At 40.4% G+C, this 22,029-nt stretch overlaps 1 protein-coding gene across 1 annotated transcript in view; it reads left to right on the plus strand.

Moving 5' to 3' along the window:
• The window catches only part of PDXK (pyridoxal kinase), a 933,402-nt gene extending 916,370 nt beyond the window's left edge, over positions 1–17,032 (plus strand). Inside the window, exon 11 of the mRNA XM_044072247.1 lies at positions 16,260–17,032. Within this exon, the coding sequence (XP_043928182.1) occupies positions 16,260–16,372 (113 nt within the window). The 3' untranslated portion in view covers positions 16,373–17,032. The remainder of the gene's footprint in view (positions 1–16,259) is intronic.
• Positions 17,033–22,029: the final 4,997 nt, after the last annotated feature.

Consider the following 22,029-nt stretch of genomic DNA (forward strand, 5'->3'; position numbering starts at 1 on the left):
CTAACAACAGATGCATCAGATTATGCATGGAGGGGCTCACCTGGCAGGGAAGTGCATTCAGGGCAAATGGAACCCAAGTCAAATGCACTTGCATATCAATCAAAAAGAAATGTTAGCTGTACCGAATGCTCTGACAGCCTTCAAGGACCACATTCTTCCAGGACAATTAATGGTAAAGATGGACAACACCACTGTTATGTGGTACATAAACAAGCAGGGGGGTACACATTCTTACCCCCTATGCAGGCTAGCCATGGCATTGTGGAACACAGCCCTGAGCTACCAAGTGTGCCTACAAGCTCAATTCCTGCCAGGAAAACTAAATACACTGGCAGATGAACTAAGCAGAAACCTCGTGGATCCACACGAGTGGAAGCTGGAACCAAGGATTTTCAACATGTTGACAAGCAAATGGGGGAGCCCAGATATAGACCTGTTTGCCTCCCCCAGAACTATCAATTGGACAAATTTTGCACCAGGACTCCCCAAAAACAAGCTTGGAAAGTGGATGCTCTGTCCTTCAGCTGGAAAAACCTATCAGTTTATGCCTTTCCTCCTTTGCCTCTGCTCTCCAAAGTATTACTAAAGATCAAACAAGACAAACCAAGGATGATTTTGATTGCACCAGACTGGCCACACCAACATTGATACCCCCACTTGCGCAGTGTGTCACTGTTGGCCCCATGGCACCTGCCTCAGACTCCTACCCTATTGTCTCAGTAGGAGAACCAGATTCTGCACCCTCAGCTTCATACACTGAACCTAGCAGCCTGGCTAATTACCTAATCTCTCCTTTACCATCCCTCAGTAAACCAGTGATGGATATCATTTTAGAGGCAAGGAGGACTAGTACTAGAAAGTCTTATGCTGAAAAATGGAAAGGATTCTGTGCCTGGAACCAATCTCAAGGGATGAGCACAGCAGTGCCCAATTTACCTCCGATTTTACAATACTTAACTGAGATGCTTCACAAGGGCCTGTCTTTCTGCTCCATCAAAATTCATGCCTCAGCCATTTCAGCTCATTATAAGACAGAACCTCCCGTCTTCTCTCATCCACTGCTTAAGCGGTTCCTCAGAGGGGCCAAAAATCTACAACCACCCAGGAGAGCCTCAACTCCAGCCCGGGACCTTAACTTTGTATTGGAAAAACTCACCCTTCTTCCTTTCGAGCCAGCTGCCACTGCGGATTTAAAATTCCTCTCTTGGAAAACAGCTTTCCTTTTAGCAATCACTTCAGCAAGAAGGATATCTGAACTACAGGCCTTCATGGCAGTGGAGCCTTTCATCATCTTTCATGCGGACAGGGTGTCCCTCAGGACCAATCCCTCCTTCATGCCCAAGGTGGTATGGTATCCACGGTGGCCCTTAATCAGTCCATTCATTTGCCAACCTTCTTTCCTAACCCACAGAATAAAGGGGAACGGATACTGCACTCCTTAGACTTGCACAGACAACTTAGATTCTATTTGGACAGGACTAATCCTCAAAGGAAATCTGATCAACTGCTAGCGGCATTTGCTGCAGGGGCAAAGGGGAAGGCTATATCAAAGCAAACCATTTCCAAATGGATAGGCCATTGCATTCATTTTTGCTACAAGTACCATGGAAAACCTGTCCCACAGATCAGACCCCACTCAACCAGGGCTGCATCTAACTCTCCAGCCTTTCTCAGAGGCGTCCCTACCAGGGACATCCTAGAAGCTGCTACCTGGAGTTCAGTACATACTTTCACCAAGCATTACCATATGACAATTTTCTCTAAATCCAGAGCTGGCTTTGCCACTGCAGTCTTGCAGGGCCTTATAGCTGGTACTAATGCTATCTAAATTCCTCCTCCCATCCTTAGCTTTGGGAATCTACCCAGATGTGATGACTGCAACAGTGAAACACGAAGAACATAGTAGAGTTGTGTACACTTACCATAAATGTAGATGTTCAAGTGTATTCACTGCTGCAGTCCTGGTTACCCTCCCTCCAGCCCCCTTTCTTCTTTGGGCTATACCTCTACTATACTTTACTATGCTCAAACGCTTTTTGGTGTATTTCTTTTTTGTTGGAGGTATAACCTTGTATATTTATAGATTTAATTGCTTCCCATTAGGGGGGCACCTGACATCTGGGTCAAGAAAAGCTGATGTAATGGCATCGGCTGCATGTTTTATACCCCTGACGACCCGACGTCATGAAAGAAGGGACAGCAACGGACACAGGACCCAAGACTTTGTTAATCAGGCTGACTGAGGGCTACTGCAAGCAGATAACCCAAATATGATGACTGCAACAGTGAATACACTCAAACATCTACATTTATGGTAAGTGTACACATCCATACTTTTTAATCCCTTATAGACACCTATTTTTCAGAGGATGGGCTACAAGTTCTGCAGGAGGCCAGAAAACCCACAACTAGGAAATTCTACATTTCCAAATGGAAAAGGTGTTCCATTGGGTGTCACAAAAAAGGCCTACAACCGCTGTCGGTTAATGTTCCGGTGGTCTTGTCCTATCTGTGTGAATTGATGAGGGCTGTGTTGTCCTACTCTTCAATGAAAGCTCACCTTTCAGCCATCTCTGCTTGTCTGCCTATGTCTCCACCTTTGGTCTCTAGGTTAGAAGTAAAACTGTTCTTTAAAGGTGTCCTTCATATCAGACCACAAAGGAAACTAATACCGCCTCCTTGAGATCTCAATTTTGTGCTAGAGAAGCTTATACTGGGACAGTTTGAACCAGCAAGCTCCTCTTCCCTGCAGCGTTGCACCTGGAAAACTTTTCTGTTAGTGGCCCTGATGTCCAATTACCCCTTTACCGTCTTTCAGAGATAGGGTTTCCCTGCGGACTAACCCTAGCTTTATGCCCAAAGTGCTAAATGAGTTATCCTTAAATCAGTCCATTAACCTTTCTGCCATTTTCATTCCCCTTAACGTCCAGTGAGAGAATATTGCACACTTTAGATGCGCATAGGCAGCTCAGATACTGCCTTGAAAAAGCCCAAGCCTTTTCGTAAGACTTGACTGTCTGTCTCTTACCACCCAAGAGCTATGGTTCAATCAGTATCCAAGCAAGCTATTTCTAACTGGATTTCTAAAGCTATTTCCTTTTATTTGTCTAATGTTAATACCCTTACTTCCCCGGTGAAGGTTTCTTCCTCAGGAGCATTCTTTAAAGGTTTGGGCATTGGCTCTATACTGGAGGCAGCTACATGGTCCTCTGTCCATACTTTCACTAAACACTACAAGCTTGACACCATCTCCAAGTCCAGAGCTGGGTTTGCAAGAGCAATCCTGCATGGATTTGTAGAAAAAGCATCGGCTCATCTTCCTTCCAACCTGTCTCAAGGTTGAGCTTTGGCATTCTCCCTTATGTTATTCATACAACATATGAATAGAAAGACATAGAATAGTTGTGTAAAATCTTACCGTAACCATAGATGCCCTTCTCTTCTATATGCTGCAGTATTGCTTTCCTCCCCTGCCTTCCCCCTGATGCTTGCCCACTCCTCTTGCTGATATGCTTCTCAACAAGGATCTCAGGCTGGTGCTGGGTACCATACAGTTCTGAGGTATGTGTGTGCTGATGTCCACTTTATACCTGACATCTCTTTATGGCCGACGTATGTGTTGTGTTGTGTGGCATAGCATGTAACTTGCAGTAGCATAAAGACTTTTGGATACTGGCTGGCCATACGAGTCAGCTGGAGGCAGACTCCCTTATGTTATGAATAGTGCAGCATATAGAAGAGAAAGAAGGACATCTATGGTTATGGTAAGATTTTACACAACTATTCTATCTCCTCAGTATACCACTGTTCCTCCTGTATCTTAGGTTGAAAGTTCTAGTGCATGGTTGGGTCCAGATCAAATTACAGCATCAGTTTATTATTATATACCTTTTGGCTTATTTTTTTTTTTTTTACATTGACTGTTTGAAAATGTCTACCAACATGACTGGGTTGGATGTTGGCATTTTGTAACATTCATTACAGGACACAGTATGATAAACACATTTAAAATACACCTGTCTCCATTCATAGTGAAATACAAGATTTATGTGTAGAATAATTTATTTGAAACTTGCGAATTAGAGTTTAGCCTCACTAGCAGATATGTATTTTCTTTTACAGGAAGAGGCAATTCTGATGCATAGGATAATAAAAGCATGTACATAAACTTTGCAATAGGAAGAAACATATATTCTTCCTTGAGCAAGCATAAGTTCATTTTTGTATGTTACATTTTACATTTTTTAGAAAAAATGTGAAACTGGAATATACATCTCAAGGCTGTAAACTTGATAATTTATGTAAATATGTCATCTGGTAGCATTTTCTGTTTATAGTATCTTGGAAAATTCCAATTTAAATATTTAATACTTCTGAAAGTAAAGTGTACAGTGCTGGCAGTTATGGTAGAAATATTGATTTTGACCTTAGAAATACAGTTTTAGCTATAAACTGGGTTTTGAACTTCGAAATACAGTTTTAGCTTTAAATTCATTCTAAATGTTCATATTTTATTTCATACAGAATAATTATTTGCAGGTGCAGCTGTTGGAAGTTTCACTGTCTTACAGAATAATGGTTTCTCTTATTTTATTTGTTCATTTAGTATTCCACTTTAACAGTGAAATGCAGTTTATTAGTATATTTCAGTAATATTCAAAGCTTTATCATTGCAATACTTTTTTATGATGGACCATGGAGTCACATATCAACATTTGAATAACTGTACCATACTTTAGGAGTTTTCATTTCAGTTTCTGCCTTGTATTCCAGCTTTTACATGCATATTACATACAGCACAGAGGTTTTCTGCAAACAGCAGGCATGGGATTTGAACATTGATTCCTAATTTTAAATTAAATTTAAAATATTTAAATTTTTAAATTAAATTAAATTACACTGATTGTTTTTTTGAACCGTCCACTCACCTCATCCAGCTAGTCCATCCCCTCTGTTTTACCCTTGCTACGGTTGGGCTCACTTCACCCCTATACCCTAATTCCATTCCCACACCCCCCACTTTCCTTAACTTTATAGTCCCATAGCCACTCCTTTTCCTGCTGACACAACTTCCCTTCCTCTGCTTTCTCACCTACCCCAAACATGTAACTCCATCTCACACTTCCCTACATCTTTATCCTATCATACCTTCTCTACACAACATTTACCACTTCTTCTTCTTCTTTCGGCTTTTCCCGGTCAGGGGTCGCAACAGCGGATCATCTGTCCACTCATGATTGGCAGTGGAGTTTTACGGTGTCAAGTTGCCAGCCCGGCGCCCAACCTTCCACAGAAAGCACACACATGCACACACTCACACCTAGGGCCAATTTAGAGTGTCCAATCCACCTACAATATTTACCACTTCTAGCCTTCACAAATACAAAATATATAACTAACACCCCCCCTCACAAACACAGACTACATACTAACAACCACTTTTACATTTTAGTGATATATTCCTCCAATTTTTACACACTCCAGACCCCCTCCTGTTTCCTCTCAAACACACACACAGATCACACAAACACAGTCCCAATTTCAGTTTCCATCTTATTATCTCCAAACTAAAAACCCTTTTACTCCATTCCTTAACACATATAAAATTACTAGCAGACATCCATCCCAACCCAGGCTCTAAATATGAATCATCCAATACTCGATCACACCAACTCTACTCTCCTAGCCAAGCTCTCTCAAATTCCAAGCTTCATTCCCCCCTGGCTAAAATTTATGCTTGTGACCTACTAATAACTAAGTTTAATCTAAGAAGCATTGTAAACAAAATCACTGAATTTCATGCTATCCTGGCCACCTACTCTCCAGACAAAGTAGTCATTACCAAAACCTGGTTAACACCACACATCAAGGACTCGGAAATTACATACAACAGTTACAACATAATTAGACAAGACAGACTATGTAAAAGAGGCAGTGGTGTAGCAATCATGTTTATTAGAGACTCCCTAATTGTAGAAAAAAATAGACTGTACAACACCAAATCTGCCCAATGCATAAGTCATCACCCACCTGCACATAAATGCCCATAAATCAGTTATTATTATTGTTGCCTATCTGCCCCGTAGTAACAATCTCCACAACATTGAACTTCTCCTCTCCTGGTCTTCCTCCTCTTTCAGCCAAGAAACTATCATCTTAGGAGACTTTAACCTGGACTAGCTCTCCTGCTCCTCTGACAGTCCTACAAATTTCATCAACCTCTTTAAATTCTCCCAAATTATAGATTGTCCCACGTGTGCTGACAAATAAAAGAACAATCATTACTGAACTGGATAGTAATAAATAAGCCAAACCTAAGTCATAAGTCCGGATGTCTACACATTAACCTCAATAACCATACCCCTACTTTTCTGTTAAGAAAAAACTTCAAACCAAAATTAACTCTACATTTAAATACATCTGCAGCAAAAAACATTTCTCCCCTGCCCTATTTAACCAACTATTTCAAAATCGCAACTGATCACCACTAAAATATCTACAACTGGACCTGTCAGTAGAACTACTTAACAACAAATTTCTTGATATCCTTAATCGCTTGCCCCCACCAGAAAAATACGTACCAAAGTAAAACAACTTCCATGGCTGTCTCCTGAAACTAAACAACTAGTTAAACAAAGATACAAAGCCAGAGCCCTATAGCTATCCTTCAAAGACAAAACCATGCTTACCAAATACCAGCAACTCAGAAACCAAACTAAAAAAAAAAATCAACCAAGATAAACAATACTACTTCCAATCCTCCCAACAAAGACATATTCTAAACCCACAGAAATTCTGGCAAACAATCAAATACATCCAAACAAAATGAAAACTTCTGCAACAAACTTGCAACTACTGAATAAAAAACACAGCACACAGTGGTAGATATAACACCCTCAGGTTTATTTAATGTTTAATAATTATAATGAATTTTGTTTCTATAACTAACTTATTCAATTATCATGTTTTATCTATTATGCTGGATTTGCATTTCACAAGGTGTTGTATGTGTTTAAGGTTTAATTGTTTAATTAATGGGATGGGCTTATGATGCATTTGAATTAGAATACTATAAAAACTGTGAATTTTTTGCATGTATAATATCCCATGAAGGCGAATAGCCGAGGTACCAGGAGAAACAAACAAATACTTCTGAACCCCTAGCATCACAGTTCAACTCAAATTTCATTAACTCTATTTCCAAACTACTAAATAGTCATAATCATTCAATTTCTGCTTTCTCTTAAACCTCCTCCAAAACAGTATTCTGCATGTGTTGTTCTCATAATTCCTATGTTTTTCTAAGTAATTTGCTCCTACCTTTATATCTGTTGCTATATTCACTACTTCTAATACAGTTGGTTGAGATTTTAATTTCCATTTTCTCGTAATTGTTTTTTTGGCAGTTACCAGAATTAAACTCAGCAAGGCCTTACTATGTTTAGGCAGTTCAGATCATGTATCACAACTCAAAAAAATAATTTCCTTTGTTACACCAATTTGCTCACCAAGTATTTCTGACATTGTGGTCTACATGGAATTTTTAAAGTCTACCAACTCATTACACTCCCAAAATATGTTCCCAAGTCCCTCTTTCTTTCCCATCACACTTCCAACATTTGTAATCTACCTGAGGAAAAATTCTTTGGAGTCTGCTTGGGGTCTAAAAATACCTATGCAAACACTTCCAAGCAAAAATCATAAATTGTCTAGACTTTAATGCATATTTGTGGATTGCTTATCCAATCTCTCTACCCAATCCTTATTAACCTGCTCTGATTTATTCCTATAGTTATCATGCACTATTTTATATGCCCTACTAATTATCCCTTTTTAATAGCAGCTTCTATTCTAGATCCTACTAAAAACTCTACCAGAGCAAGTCTTTCACTTAGCATCCCCCTGTTCCTTTCCCTTTACCTATACTCGGATATAAATCCTTTTTAGGAAAGACAGTCTGTAGCCTGCAGTCCAAATGTATTCTTGCTCTCCTTCCTTTCCCTCTCTAAATATTTGCTCCCAATACCACTGTTCCTTTGCCAATTTTTGCCAGTAAATCCCAGCCCCCTTTTGCCTGTTCTGTGTACCCCCTAATTGCATCACCCTTATAGGCAGAATCTCCTTTCCCCATTCCTGTGCTGGCTTAAATCTTAGAGTACTTTCTGCCCTCTTCCCCTCTCAGATAAAATCTTCAACTCTTTATTAATTGTTATCCACAACTTCATCTCTGGTTGACATGAATATTCCAGACCTATGTGTAATAATTAAAGGACTAAAAACATTTTCACTGCTTGTATCTTGGTATCCGTATCCATAAAACAGAGCTTCCAGTTTCTCAGTTTTTGTATTATGTTTTGTAGTGTATTCCCTCATATCCTAGGCTGTCATAACAGAATCCTTCTCAACCCGTACTCCTCTAAGTACTTCCTTTTTGCAGCCAGCTTTTTATACAAATTGCTATGATGCAACCTACTTCAAGATTTATAACTGATGTATTAAGCTTTTGTGTGACACAGTGTTAGCTGCTCTGCAAAAATCTGTATAGGCCAAATCTGTAGATTCACCCTAGATTTATACTGCTGTCTCCTAGTTAAATAACACTTGTTAGATTTGTGCGCAAAATTTTCATTATGTACCCACTATCTGTATTGTTTTGAGAACATGGTGGTCATACGAGTCATGTGATTTTTAAGAACTGCAGGTGCTTTGAGATACATCACCAGTCAGTCAAGTTGGCAAACCACATTTGTAGTTAATTCTGTTTGTAACAAGGGGAAGGCATCATCATTATCCCTAGCTCACTAGTTCTAAAGAAGATTGTTGGGACCAACCCCTTTGCATACTGGATTAACAGAAAATACAGTCTACAAATGTTTGTTGCAGTGACACATAATGAGAACTTTCTAAGTTAAGCTTTCTGTTTTAGTAGGGTTGGGTGCAGTGGCATAGCTGGGAGGGGGGCAGAGGGGCAGCACTTTTGGGACTGTACATTTACTTTAATTGTTTAATTTGTCACATTTATACTAATAAAAAAAACTGTTATAAATGGCGGTCTTCTTTAAGAATGGTCCCATAGCTGCTCTGGTTGCATCACATCTGTGCGTGTGCATTGTCACACAGATGTCCTGTTCTTCCTGAACACCAGCACGTGCAGTTTTAAATTTAACAGTACATGCATTACTGCCATGTCATTCAATTCATGTAAGGGAATTTTTGTTGATACTGCTGCCATGCCATTTCAGTACAGGCTTCTTATTGCTGCCATTCAGATTTTGCTGCTACTACTGCCGTTCAAGTAAGGGAATGTTGCTGTTCAATTCAGGTAAGGGAAGTGTGAGTGGATTATTTTGCTGTCATTTTGGGTGGGTTGTCTTATTGCTGCCGTTAAGGTAAGGGGGGTGTGTATGCTTCTTTATTGCTGCCATTAAGGATGGAGTGTATGTATATGCTTCTTATATTGCTGACGTTAAGGTAGGGTATGCTTCTTATATTGCTGCCATTAAGGTTGGGGTGTGTGTGTATGCGTCTTATATTGCTGACATTACGGATGGGGTGTGTGTGTATGCTTCTTATATTGCTGACATTAAGGGAGGGTGTATGCTTCTTATGTTGCTGACGTTAAGGGGTGTATATGTATGCTTCTTATATTGCTGATGTTAAGGGGTGTGTGTATGCTTCTTATATTGCTGACATAAAAGGGTGTGTGTGTATGCTTCTTCTTATATTGTTGATGTTAAGGGTGTGTGTGTGTGTGTGTGTGTGTGTGTGTGTGTGTGTGTGTGTGTGTGTGTGTGTGTGTGTGTTTGTGTGTGTAAAATTCCCCATTTAGGTATACCTGGTGGTTAGTGTTACTCAGGCACAGACCCTGTACCTTAGGTACAAGAGAAGAGACAAGAGCCTGAATTTTCTACCCATACTGCCACTTGTGATTCAAAGAGTTGAGTCCATAGCTCTCAACTGTCCAGATTTTCACATAATGTCTGTAATGTTTGACTCATACGTTTGGGCTGTTCCTCTTTTGTGTTTTTGGAAAATTAGTGAGAACTGAATTCACTAAATAATGATGGTCATTTAAGTTTTAGACTTCTATGTATCAAGAAACACATGGTAACACAAAAATTTTATTCTAGCAATTTTTTTAAGATTATACAAGCAATATTTCAAATGCGTCTCTGGCTTTGGGCCTTTGCCCCCCCCCCCATAGACTTTGTTTTTTTCCAGATTTATTTTATTGCAAAGTTGGGAGATATAGTTGTGTATCAAGTGGATTTTATAAGGAGCTGAGAGTTTCTGGAGACGAGAAGTTTAGTTTCTGCTTATGCCAAATCTGTTTGCATTGTTAGTAGCACAACAGGTAGTATACTTGCTTTTGATGCAGAAGTCTGTGGGTTCTACTCCCACATTATGTAGATGGATTGCTGATACTGTACTGTGTTGTACTTTAAAGGGGGTAGAAACTGCATTCCTGAGAATGTCCTCCTTTGCAGGAGATACCTAGCAACTATGAACATGTTACCAGTTTGCCATTCATTCCCTATTGCAATATTACTATTCTTCAAGGGCAACAGGCACTTTATTTGTAGATGAAACAATGAAATATAAAGTTGTTTGCTAGCAGCAACCTTTTCATTTGTTACAAATCTCTTTAATGTATAATTATTTAGATGACTTTTACTTTTGCAGAGATTGTGCATATTTACTGATATTGGTGGATTTTAATGGCAGAAGTTTGAGTAGACTTTTATGATGGAAACGTTCTGAATTGGGCAGTTTTGTCATTATTGATTCATACATCTTGTTTCATTGCTTACTGGAAAAAATGTTCAAAACAAATTTAAAACATGCTCTAACAAGTGTGCTGTAGTATACAAGGAATATAATTTAATACAATCAGGAAGGTGAATCAAAGAATACATGTATGTTAAATATGTGTGCAAAGGGCCTATGATTTGAAAACAGCCCAAAGGTAAACTTCATCTGCGACTGGCCAGATGCATTTTCTTTGAATGTAAGTTTCAATGCTGTTTCAATGAATGTGAGCTTCAAGGGAAGAAAACCTTTAATCCTAAGTCTGTTTTTATTGTGAGACTATATTGCTTTGTTTAGCAAATGTCGATGAGTATTTGTGCTATAAAATTTAAAATAAATGTATTTGTGCTATAAAATTTAAAATAAAAGTTTTAAATTAAACTTAAACTCGAGGCACTCCTCAGTATGGAGAAAATCGATATATGTGCAGTAACAGAAACCTGGTTTAAGGCTCCAGAGAGCACCCCAGCACTACCAGGCTACAACTCGTACCATACATTTCGGCCACAAAACCCAGACCGAAATGTAAAAGGCGGGGGAGTACCCATATTCATCAAGGATACCCACACCTCCAGGTTAGTGGCACAGCACGATGCTTCAGAGATCATCCACGTGCAACTAACAATGGGCAAAACTGCTATTCAAATTATAGCTTGCTACAGATCACCCACCATGTCCCAGGACCCCCACTCAGCATTCCTGGAAACACTGGGAAACATAAAGGTCCTACCAAACACCCTGATATTGGGTGATTTCAATTACCCAAACATTAACTGGGAGAACTACTCAAGTACAAACTCCCTTGCCCGACATTTCCTAGAATTTATAAACTCAAATGCCCTGGATCAACTGGTCAACACCCCCACCAGAGGTGACATTTTGGACCTGGTCATCACCAACATGGGCGACCAGTGTTCTACACCAGAAGTCAACCCCTCGCTGGTTAGATGTGACCATAAACTAATCATTCTGGATATCCACATTCCGCCACCACCCGCGGTCAAAGAAACCACCGTGAAAAACTTTTCAAAAGCAAACTTCACGTTACTTAAGACTGAGGTGGGAAGTTTCAAAACCCCCATGCTAAAGGATAACACTGTCCAAGCTGCAAAATCCTTTACTAATACACTCTATGGGCACCTACAAGAATGCATGGATCGTGCTACCCCAAACATAACCAAGACTCACTCCTCCAAGAAAAGGAAACCAGTCTGGTGGACCCCTGCCATAACCAAGCTATACAATAGAAGGAGGAAACTAGTACAGAAAAGAGTAAAATCCCAAGAAGGGAAGACATCCCTGATCAGTATCAGCAAGAAACTACATTCCCCCATAAAATCATCCAAGGCTAGCTTCGAAAGAAAAATTGCCATGGACTCCAAAGATAACCACAAGGCATTCTTTAGCTATGTCAAGAATCTAAGTGGCAATTCTCAGATCTGCTCAGAGTTAGTGCAGAACGGCACAAAATACACTGAACCGACCGATATAGCCAACATCCTGGCAGACAGGTTCAGTGCAAACTTCACCCCCCTCTCATCCCCAAAAGGGCCCATAACTATACCAGAAGAATGTAGTGCCCCTGATATCACAGACACTCAGGTTAAAACAGCCCTCTCCAAAGCCAAAAACACAGCATCAATGGGACCAGACGGTGTCCTAGGCTGCATCCTACACAAGCTCAAAGATGAACTAACCCCTCACCTAAACATACTGTTTAAACTCAGCCTCTCCACAGGCTACGTGCTCACAGAGTGGTGCACAGCAACGGTTATTCCACTTCACAAAGGTGGAGCCACAATGGACCCCAGGAACTATTGCCCTATAAGCCTGACTAGCTTGGTCTGCAAAGCTATGGAGTGCATCATCATGGATCTCATTAACAGAGACATTGGAAACCACCAAACACTGGACCCTACCCAGTATGGCTTTGTTAAGGGCAGATCATGCCTCCTAAACCTGGTGGACTTCTTTGAGACAGTTACCAAGGCTATAGATGAGGGAAAGGTGGTCCACACAGCCTACCTAGACCTTGCAAAGGCCTTCGACACCATTCCCCACTCAGGTATTATAGCCAAGCTCACCAGCTAGAACATAAACCCCTGCGTCACGAGATGGGTTGCCACCTGCCTCACGGATAGAACCCACATGGTAAGAGTTGCGGAAGCTAGGTCTGACTCTAAACCGGTTAGAAGTGGCATTCCCCAGGGCTCATTCCTAGGACCCCTCCTGTTTGGCATGTACTTCTCAGAGATACAGGCAAGCACAGGAGGACTATGGCTGACCAAGTTCACAGATGACTGCAAACTAGTGGCTATAATTGACTCTCCAGCTGTCAAAGGCATCCTCCAAAAGGGTCTTACTGAGACAGATACCCAGTGTTAAAACCATGGCCTCAAGTTAAATGCCAAAAAGTGCATAGTCATCCCCTTTGGAAAAAACAAAGTACCCACAAACTACCACATAAGTGGTAGCCCCCTAAATACGGAAGATGTAATAAGGGATCTGGGGACCCAAGTAAATAGTAACCTCTCCTTTGCTAATCACATTGCCAAAGTGGTTTGAAAATCCTTCTATGTGGCCCACCTAATCACAAAAGGGTTTGCATCCAGATCGAAAGAGGTCATTGGGCCCCCTCTATGCATCACTCATCAGACCCATCATAGAGTACAATGCCCCATTTGGGATGTACCTTACAAGACACCTGCAACAACTGGAAAGACCACAGAAGTATTTCACCAAGAGGATCACTGGCCTCAAGCAGATGCCCTATGCAGCTCAACTGAAGAAACTCCAGCTGTACTCGGTTGCATACCGCCTACTCAGAGGTGATCTCTGCCTGACATACAAGGCCATGTCCAACCCAGAATTGATGGACATGCTCCATCTAAAGAAAACCATATCCCCTCGAGCCACACACTCCAGGGATCTAAACCTCACCACAACAATAAATAGGACGTGCTGGAGGGATAGATTCCCATCCCAGAGACTTCCCATGCTCTGGAACAAGATTCCAATCTACATTAGGCAAAGCTCCTCACTAACCGTCTTCAAGAGAAACCTTGACGAGTGGATGGGAAACAGAAAGTTTACCTCAGGGATCACTTCAATGGCTCTGCTGGACAGAGGCACAGGGAACTAATCTAAGGGGGTGGCGAAAGCCAACACATTCCGGCTAGGCTTATAAATGCCTTCGGGCAGATAGCCTAGTACCTACCTATGAACCTATGAAATCCAAATAATCACTGTAGAAGTAAAGCATAAGCAGTATGCACATTACAGTGTTTATGGTAAATAGAGAGAAATAGCCAAGTAATGGGACACAGAATGTCTGTGGGGGGGGGGGGGTAGAGGGCTGTGTATGGGGGGCCATATGACTATGCTTTTTTTGAGGGTAGAGGGCCAGCAATCTCAAAGACATCCCCGGGCTGTACAAAGTCTAGCTACGCCACTGGCTGGGGGGCATAGTGGTGGGAGGTTGGCATAATGGTTTTGTTTACCTTACAGACACAAAGTGCACGGTTTGATTCTCACATGGGGTAATTGGCTAGGCTTAAAATGGCCCATAAGGACAGTTAACCTAGTACTCCTCCTTCTCTATGAATCTGTGAATCTATGGAAAACAACTAATACCAATTTGTCTTGCATTGCGTTTTGCTAAGAATCCATGCTGCCTTTCTTCCTGTCCTTCATTGCTTCTGATTATTTGGAAGGTATTCGGAAACCATGTTTTCTTTCAGAAATGAATATATCATTATTTTCTGTTGAGGTCAGGCTGACTATCCCCACTCTTTTGTCTCAGTGCTGTGAAGTCACATTGCACAGAACTTCCTTCAGCATGGGGCAACACATCATCTCTGCATGATTCATTAGATGTCTGTCAGCAGTTTTGCTAATTTTTCTCTTAATCTCTTTAGAATTTTTGGTATAAATTCCGTCTGAATCTATTGTTTTAACCACTTTCTGTTGTAAATATTTTTAAGGACGTGTTCTTTAAATACACAGTTGTGTTCCCCATCTGCAATTCTCCATTGTGGTGCATCCCATCATTTTATCTGATCTCCATTCTGTGTATCAGCATGGAAGACATTCTGTTGTGAGGCCATTTATTAGTCTGTCTGAGCTTCAGGTGTGAAGTGTGCCAGCATATGTCCTGAGGTGTACTGCAGTCTTGTAAATGATAGCTGGAGTGTTTTTCCAGTGTTATGCTCTCCTACCATTCCTTGAACCAGCTCTGGTTAAGCCACTTCTCTTTAGTGGCAGGATTTGAGACTTGATGAGACGAGTAACTTATGGAATGCAGAAGAGATTCAGGGTAGGTCATTTCAAAGTAGCACAGTCTGCTATCTGAAAGCTGTCTGCCAACTGGTTATCTTTGTATGTTTTGTAAAGTGATCAATGAAAATTGAAAAATTGATAGAGAAATGGGTTTTGCCTTACCAATGGAGGTAGTTGACCGTGGCTAGAAAAAACATTTTTTTATGACTCAGGATCTCTATCTTTGAGTTGGGGATGGCAATACGGGATCCTCCATCACCCTGCCTGTCTTCCATCTATGCTAAATCTCTACACCCAGCAGTAGTATTGCTGGTTGGAATCTTAAGACATCCACACTGTGATTCCCAAACAGCCACCATAGCTGCGCACAGTAAGAAGATTGACTCAGTATTGAAGGCCTTACCCACTACATGCTGACCTATATTTTTACTGGCCACTTCATAACATAAGAAATGCTGTAGGAGCATCACCACTCCTGTCCAAGGTGGCAGTGCATCCAAACCTCTCTATAAAACTAACCTGGCGGCTGGGGGCTCCTATCGCACTACAAAAAAAAAAATATATATATATACATATACATATATATATATATATATATATATATATATATATATATATATACAGGGCAAAGCCTTTTTTTCTTTTGGATGTACAGAAAATTGCTTTTACCTCATTTAAGACTTTTATACCATATTGCCATTCACTTACATTTGTTAAATCAGAGTTCACTGAAAAGTAACTTGATCAATGAACATTTGTATCAAAAACAGAATACTCTGAACTTCTCACTGAAATGGCAAAAACATTTTTTTTTACATAACTGCTGCCTGTACAACCCACTAAGGTGTACGTGGGCTTTCTCTTTAGTAACTTCTACCTCTGTAAAGTTTTAGAATGTATAAATGTAACTACTGTATGTGTACAAATGTAAATAGAAATGTAACTACTGTGTTTAACTGGAACTAAGTATAATGTAGTGTCAACAAATGGAGCTTTTCTCCCTGGGCCTCTGCTGAAAATGGTTATTATCCAGTTGGACTTTCCTGGTAAACCAAGACAAACAAATAAACTTCTGCATTAATAAATTATTACACAAGCAGTTTTCATGATCTTTTTAGGTCTACTTTGTTGGCACTTTTTTATTAATTTGTTTTCTTTTTCTTCTTATTTAGAGATTGCAGGAAAAGGAAACAAACCAACTCCAGCCCAGTTAGAACTTCGTATGGTACAAAGTAAACGGGACATTGAAAATCCAGGAACTATAATACATGCAACAGTTCTATAAGAGCTGTAGAGCTACTGATCACGCACAATATGTGTATGTCCTACGTTTTCCTTGTAATGTGACGTTTGCCTTAGATCTGTAACACCTGATTTCCATGAAACAGTGGCCAGCAAAGATTGAAATGGATGGATGAACAGCTGCTCTGAGCATGATCCAAGAAGGAAAATGAAGCTGGAATGCCGCAGACACCTCCCAGTAATATGTTACTGCATTCTTCCCTGTGAGTCAAAAATGCCCTCTGTTGTTGCTGCTGTGGTATGCAGCAGTCCTACAAGTATCACTTTTGAGGACCGAGTTTAACACAAACCCGATGGCATTCTTTATTTTCTGGGTCATTAAGGGGTTCTGTGTAGTCAACAATGATGAAGATGATTCTGGCATGTGGATAGGGCGAGGTGCACTAATAGTACTGTGCAAGATAGGTTATCTTCTGGGACAGTGATACCAGGCGGGATGGTATTTAAGAAAGCAGATTTTAAACATAATTCCTATATGAATCAGTGCACTGCATTTATTTTTATTTAGTTTTAATAAGTAAGAATCTGTTGTATGTGTTTTGGTTATTGTGTATGAATTATACTATCAGTTATATAACATACAGCTAGAACTTCAAGAATGTATTTTATGCAAGTGTGTGTGTGTGTGTGTGTGTGTGTGTGTTCACATATATAAACACACAAATGCATACATCCTTACATACATATATACAAACATACACACATACATATGTGTGTGTGTGGGTGTGTGTATATATATATATATATATATATATATATATATATATATATATATATATATATATATATATGCACACACACACACACACAAGTTCTATAAGTTTTGTTTTATTTTTACTGATGATTGTAATATAGGTTTAATACTATGTAGGACCTCAGCACTGTCAATATAGCCAAAGACAGGCTCTTCCAGAAACTTTGCAGTAAAAATATTTCTGGTTCCTTATTTTCAAGCAGCAGAGTTATGAAGTGTCTCCTAGCAACTCTATAACCACTAATGTCAGAAGGCAGTTTAACTATAATAAAGGTTCAAAGATGCATAATAACACTGAGGTATTTTTAACACCTACTTCTAATACGTAGTACCCAGAAATAAGTTCTGCTTTGGCATTGTTTACATGTGCTGTGAATGTTAAGTGTTGAATGCTTTTGCACAGGAAGACAGAATGGTGTCTAATTCTTCCCAAAATGTAGACAAGCATACAGGCCATTCTGTGTGTGTAGCTCTGGTATTGTCTCCTTTGATTATTACAACAAATTTGCATAAATATGCCAGCTCTTAATGTTAATTTTATGATCACTGGTGATCTGTATTTCTGCATCCCTTGTTTGTCTTTGTTTCTTATTATTTTGTTTCATACAATGTAGCCAGGTTGATGGATTGAGCCAACAGCACAACACTGCTTGAAAGTCAGTTCTTAAGTTAAGGGGCCTAAAAATTTGTCTCTTAAGAAACTACTTTTTGCTGCACTTGAGACCTTTTTGTATCTTGCCATTAAGAAGACACAAAGTTTGATTAGAGCACATTTTTATAGTGCCGTCTTGTCACTGAGTGTATATGCTATCTTTTTGATTGACAGTTGTTGCAGCCACCATCTATGGGACAGTACCCTTAGTAGATGATGAGGCGTTCTGGTGAACTGTTATTAACTTCTCATGGTCAAGTGCTCATAACAGTCTGATCAAAGATATAATTTCCGAGAGCCAGATTGCAGAAGACTTGCTCTCAGAATAAGTGACTTACTCTGGTGTAAGCCTGCTTTAGTTCCAAAAGACTTGTTCTTGGGGTAAGTGTTTCACTTCACTGTAAGGCATACCTATAAACAGGCTTGCAATAGGGACCAGATTCCACAAGACTTGCCAATACTGTCTGATGTAGTGATAGGTGCCTTTTGGCACAAAACTGTTTGGGCTCCATGCTGGGAACTCCTCTGGTTTGATCTGTGTGGCCATCAATTCTAGGTCAGAGTTTTGCCATTTGATCATTCTGCTCTGCCCAGATTATTTACAGAGGTGTTGGGTGGTATGCTAAAACCTTGCAGGTGAAGGACCTCCATGTATTCCTCTACCTGAACAGCTGGCTCCTGATGATCCTATTCAAGCGTTCTTTGGTATTATATGGTTTCCATGCCATGTGTCTGATCATAAACTGGGAGGAATCCTCTATGACCTCCTCTCAGTGAATTATCTTTGTGGGTGAGGAACTAGACACCCTTAAAGAGGCCCTAGATAGCCATAGCCTAGGCATCCTGGATTAAGAAACAGCTGAGGACCAAGGTCTAGACTCATCTGCATCTGCCGAGCTTGAGGGCTCTCGCCATCTTTATGATAACATTTGCACATGTAAGGATGCAGATATCTCTATGTGTCATGAGGTGTATGTAGTTTATGAGTCAGCATACACTTGTGGATGTCCTCCTGTGGTCAGACTACTATTACTGAATGCTGAAGCAGTGGACAAACCACACCAGCTTACTGATGGATTACATTTCTGAGACCTGCCTCTTCACAATTCCTAATGATGGATGCTTCAGCAGCAGGATAAGGGACTCCACATCAGTTATTTGCAGCTTCAAGCAGGCTTCTTATTTTTGAAGCCATAGTGACAAAGCTCCCTCTAGGACCACTCATCATTTTGTCAGTCAACCAATTCATCATGTAATATATGAACATGTGAGGGAAAACACAGTCATAACCCGTTTCAAAGAGTCATTGTATATGCCTGGCAGTAAACCATAGACAGAGGTATTACATTTTCTGCAGTTCGTATCCTGGAGGTATGGATGAGCTGGCACACTTGTTAAGCTACTGCTTTAGCCATATCCTGTAATTTTGGATTCTGAGTCCCCATCTTGTCCAGGGGTGTTGCAGGTGCACTGTCCAGAGTTCATGTCATTGCCACTAAGGTGAGTGCAGTCTTCCTCATGTTTTGCTTGGTGCAGCAGAAAAAAGAGTAATTAGAGATGGTCACACACTTCATCCCATGAAACTGGACATTCCTGTATGCCTTCCTGCCATTTCTACTTATTGTTCACCTTATTGTAAATTTCATGGAAGCAAAGCCAAAAAGAATTCTCATAATCCCTGGGTGGCCAAACTGGGTGTGGTTTCAAACCCTCAGGTCTGTGGAAATGCAAAAAATTATCCCAACACAGGTGAAGGAAATCAGTACAGGTAACCTCCCTGGTCCAAGCCAGGAATGTCCCTAATGGTTTGAATGACTATCATAAATTTCTAAAGTTGATCCTTTGCTCCATTTGGACCTACCTCATTATGGGTGTATCAGAAGTGGTTGATAACTGTCAGGCCCCATTCCACTTGGTAGTCTTGTGCTTTCAAATGGAAGTAGCTTCCAGTTTGGTCAGAACTGTTCCTTACACTGCCCCTGTCATCTAGCTTGCAGGTGATTATGACCTGTCTAAAGCACTTGTATGATCTGGGCCTCAGTTATTACACTGCCTTTTTTATGTGTCAGTTATTTTGGCCCATCTTGACTTGTTGAACACCAGGTGGTCTAGCAGTCACATAAAGAAATACGGACCCTCTCTCCTCCTTTGAAGAACACCTTTCCTCTGTGGAACCTGAACTTCATAGTAGATTGGTTTGTGGCTGTACGACCTAAAACCCACTGATGTGATGCTGAAGGTAATTTCTTGGAAAGTGCCTTCCATGTTTACCATTATCTCTGCTTAGAGGATCACAGGCCCTTATGTACGGGCAACCTTATATTTTTTTATCAAGAACATACCATCCCTTTGGATTAAACTTACTTTTCTCTTGACAGTGGTTTCCAAACTTTCCCTAACCTAGTGCATTCATCTGTCTTCATTCATCACTGCAGTGGTAGGGTAGAAACCAGGGCAGACAGAGACTCTTGATGTGCTCTGCCAAATCAGGTTCTTGCTAAGCCTAGTCCAAGAGTTTAAGAACACTAACAGCTGTTCATCTCCTTTGCTCCAGGAAGTGAAGGTCTCACAGCTGCCAGACAAACCCTTTGCAAGTCTGTTTCCAGATGTACCATCATTTGACATCAGGCAGCTCACCACCCACTGCAAACTGCTGCTGTCAAAGAGCACTTTGTTCCTTTCTGTTTGTGATTTTGAGAACTTTGACTGTAATCCTTGGAATAGTGAGAGTTTGGTAGTGAATTTGGGAAATGTATACTAAGGCCAAGGTTAAGTTACTTCAGAGTGTGCTCAATGCCCTGAGGTACAGTGACTTTGGAGATAGTGTGTATGGTTACCTGGGTTGTGTGGGACAATTCCTTTGAACTGAAGCAGTTGGTCCAGTCTAAGATTGCAGATCCCTCCACCCCTGACGTACTGTCCGCTCCTAAGGAAAAGCTTAAGAGGCCTAGGCCTGAGGCCTAGTCTGCATGCTAATGCAAACTTACCTTCTGGGGTTATAGAACCCACAGTACATCCGGCTCTGCCTCACACACACACACACTCTGCTGCGACCCCCATTTTAAGTCAGAATGGTACCCAAGGACTGGATGTCCCTTTTATGGTTCCCATGAAACCTCAAATTACAAAACACTAAAGAACCAAAATGCAGAATACAAATGCCTAAAATATCAAAAGGGTGAAATTTCCAACTGTAAAAATATCCCTTTTACAGGAGGATAGGTCCCCTACAGTCCCTAAATTTATATATTCCAACTCCGTGGTTGCAAAAACATGAAGAAGAGAGAAATCTTTCAAAAACATAAGAATGACTGTGGGTGCAAACTTAGAAATTGTACAGGCATCTATTTTCTATGGAAAACGCATTCCTTTCCTTAGCATCTTGTGATTCCAGCATTTGACACTCCAGGAATTTGATATTGGGCTTATGTAGATATGTCATCTTTTATATCTACTTGGGAGACATTTTAATCAAAAGTACTAAATTGTAGATGATTAGCGGCAAGATGATTTAAGTGGATCTTAAATGAGTAGCAGGAAAAGAACAGCAAATAAAGTGAGCTGCCTTCTAGCTTGTCAGGGAGTTGTTTAAAAGCTGCTGTCAAGCAAAATTAGTGAATGGCAGGGTGAAGTACAAGTGAGGGGCCAAGAAAATGATTCAGTGTCATGCAAATCCATGGCATAGAATCATGAAGCCTTTAATGAAATGTGTAAGTAACACTATTTTAAAAGCATAAGCCCATGTATGTCTGTTTTAACTTGCGTGTCCAAAGTATAACCAGTTGTAATTCCTCAAATGTTTCTATATGATTGACTTGTTTATGAAAACATTGGCAGCTGCATTAATGCTGGTTATTCTATAAATGAATGACTTGATTTCGTATTAAAAATCTGAAGTATGATTATTGGTTAAGATTTTACTTGGAAAATAGATGTGCAAATACACAATCAAAGGGCATCTGGTTTTCCTGATAGATCTTACCCATGCTTTTATAAATATTACCACAGTGTAAGAGTGTGTGTGTGTGTGTGTGTGTGTGTGTGTGTGTGTGTGTGTGTGTGTGTGTATGTGTGTGTGTGTGTGTGTGTGTGTGTGTGTGTGTGTGTGTGTGTGTGTGTGTGTGCGCGCGCGCCGCTTTGTCACAGGTGTTAGTGCATTGGAATGAGTGTCAGTATTGTAAGGAGAAAGCAGCATTTGCCAGCTGAGGTTCAGCTGGTCCACTTTTAATACTGA

This window comes from Protopterus annectens, chromosome 5.part0, assembly GCF_019279795.1.
Source record: "Protopterus annectens isolate FY-2018-M chromosome 5.part0, PAN1.0, whole genome shotgun sequence".
Lineage (NCBI taxonomy): Eukaryota > Metazoa > Chordata > Ceratodontiformes > Protopteridae > Protopterus > Protopterus annectens.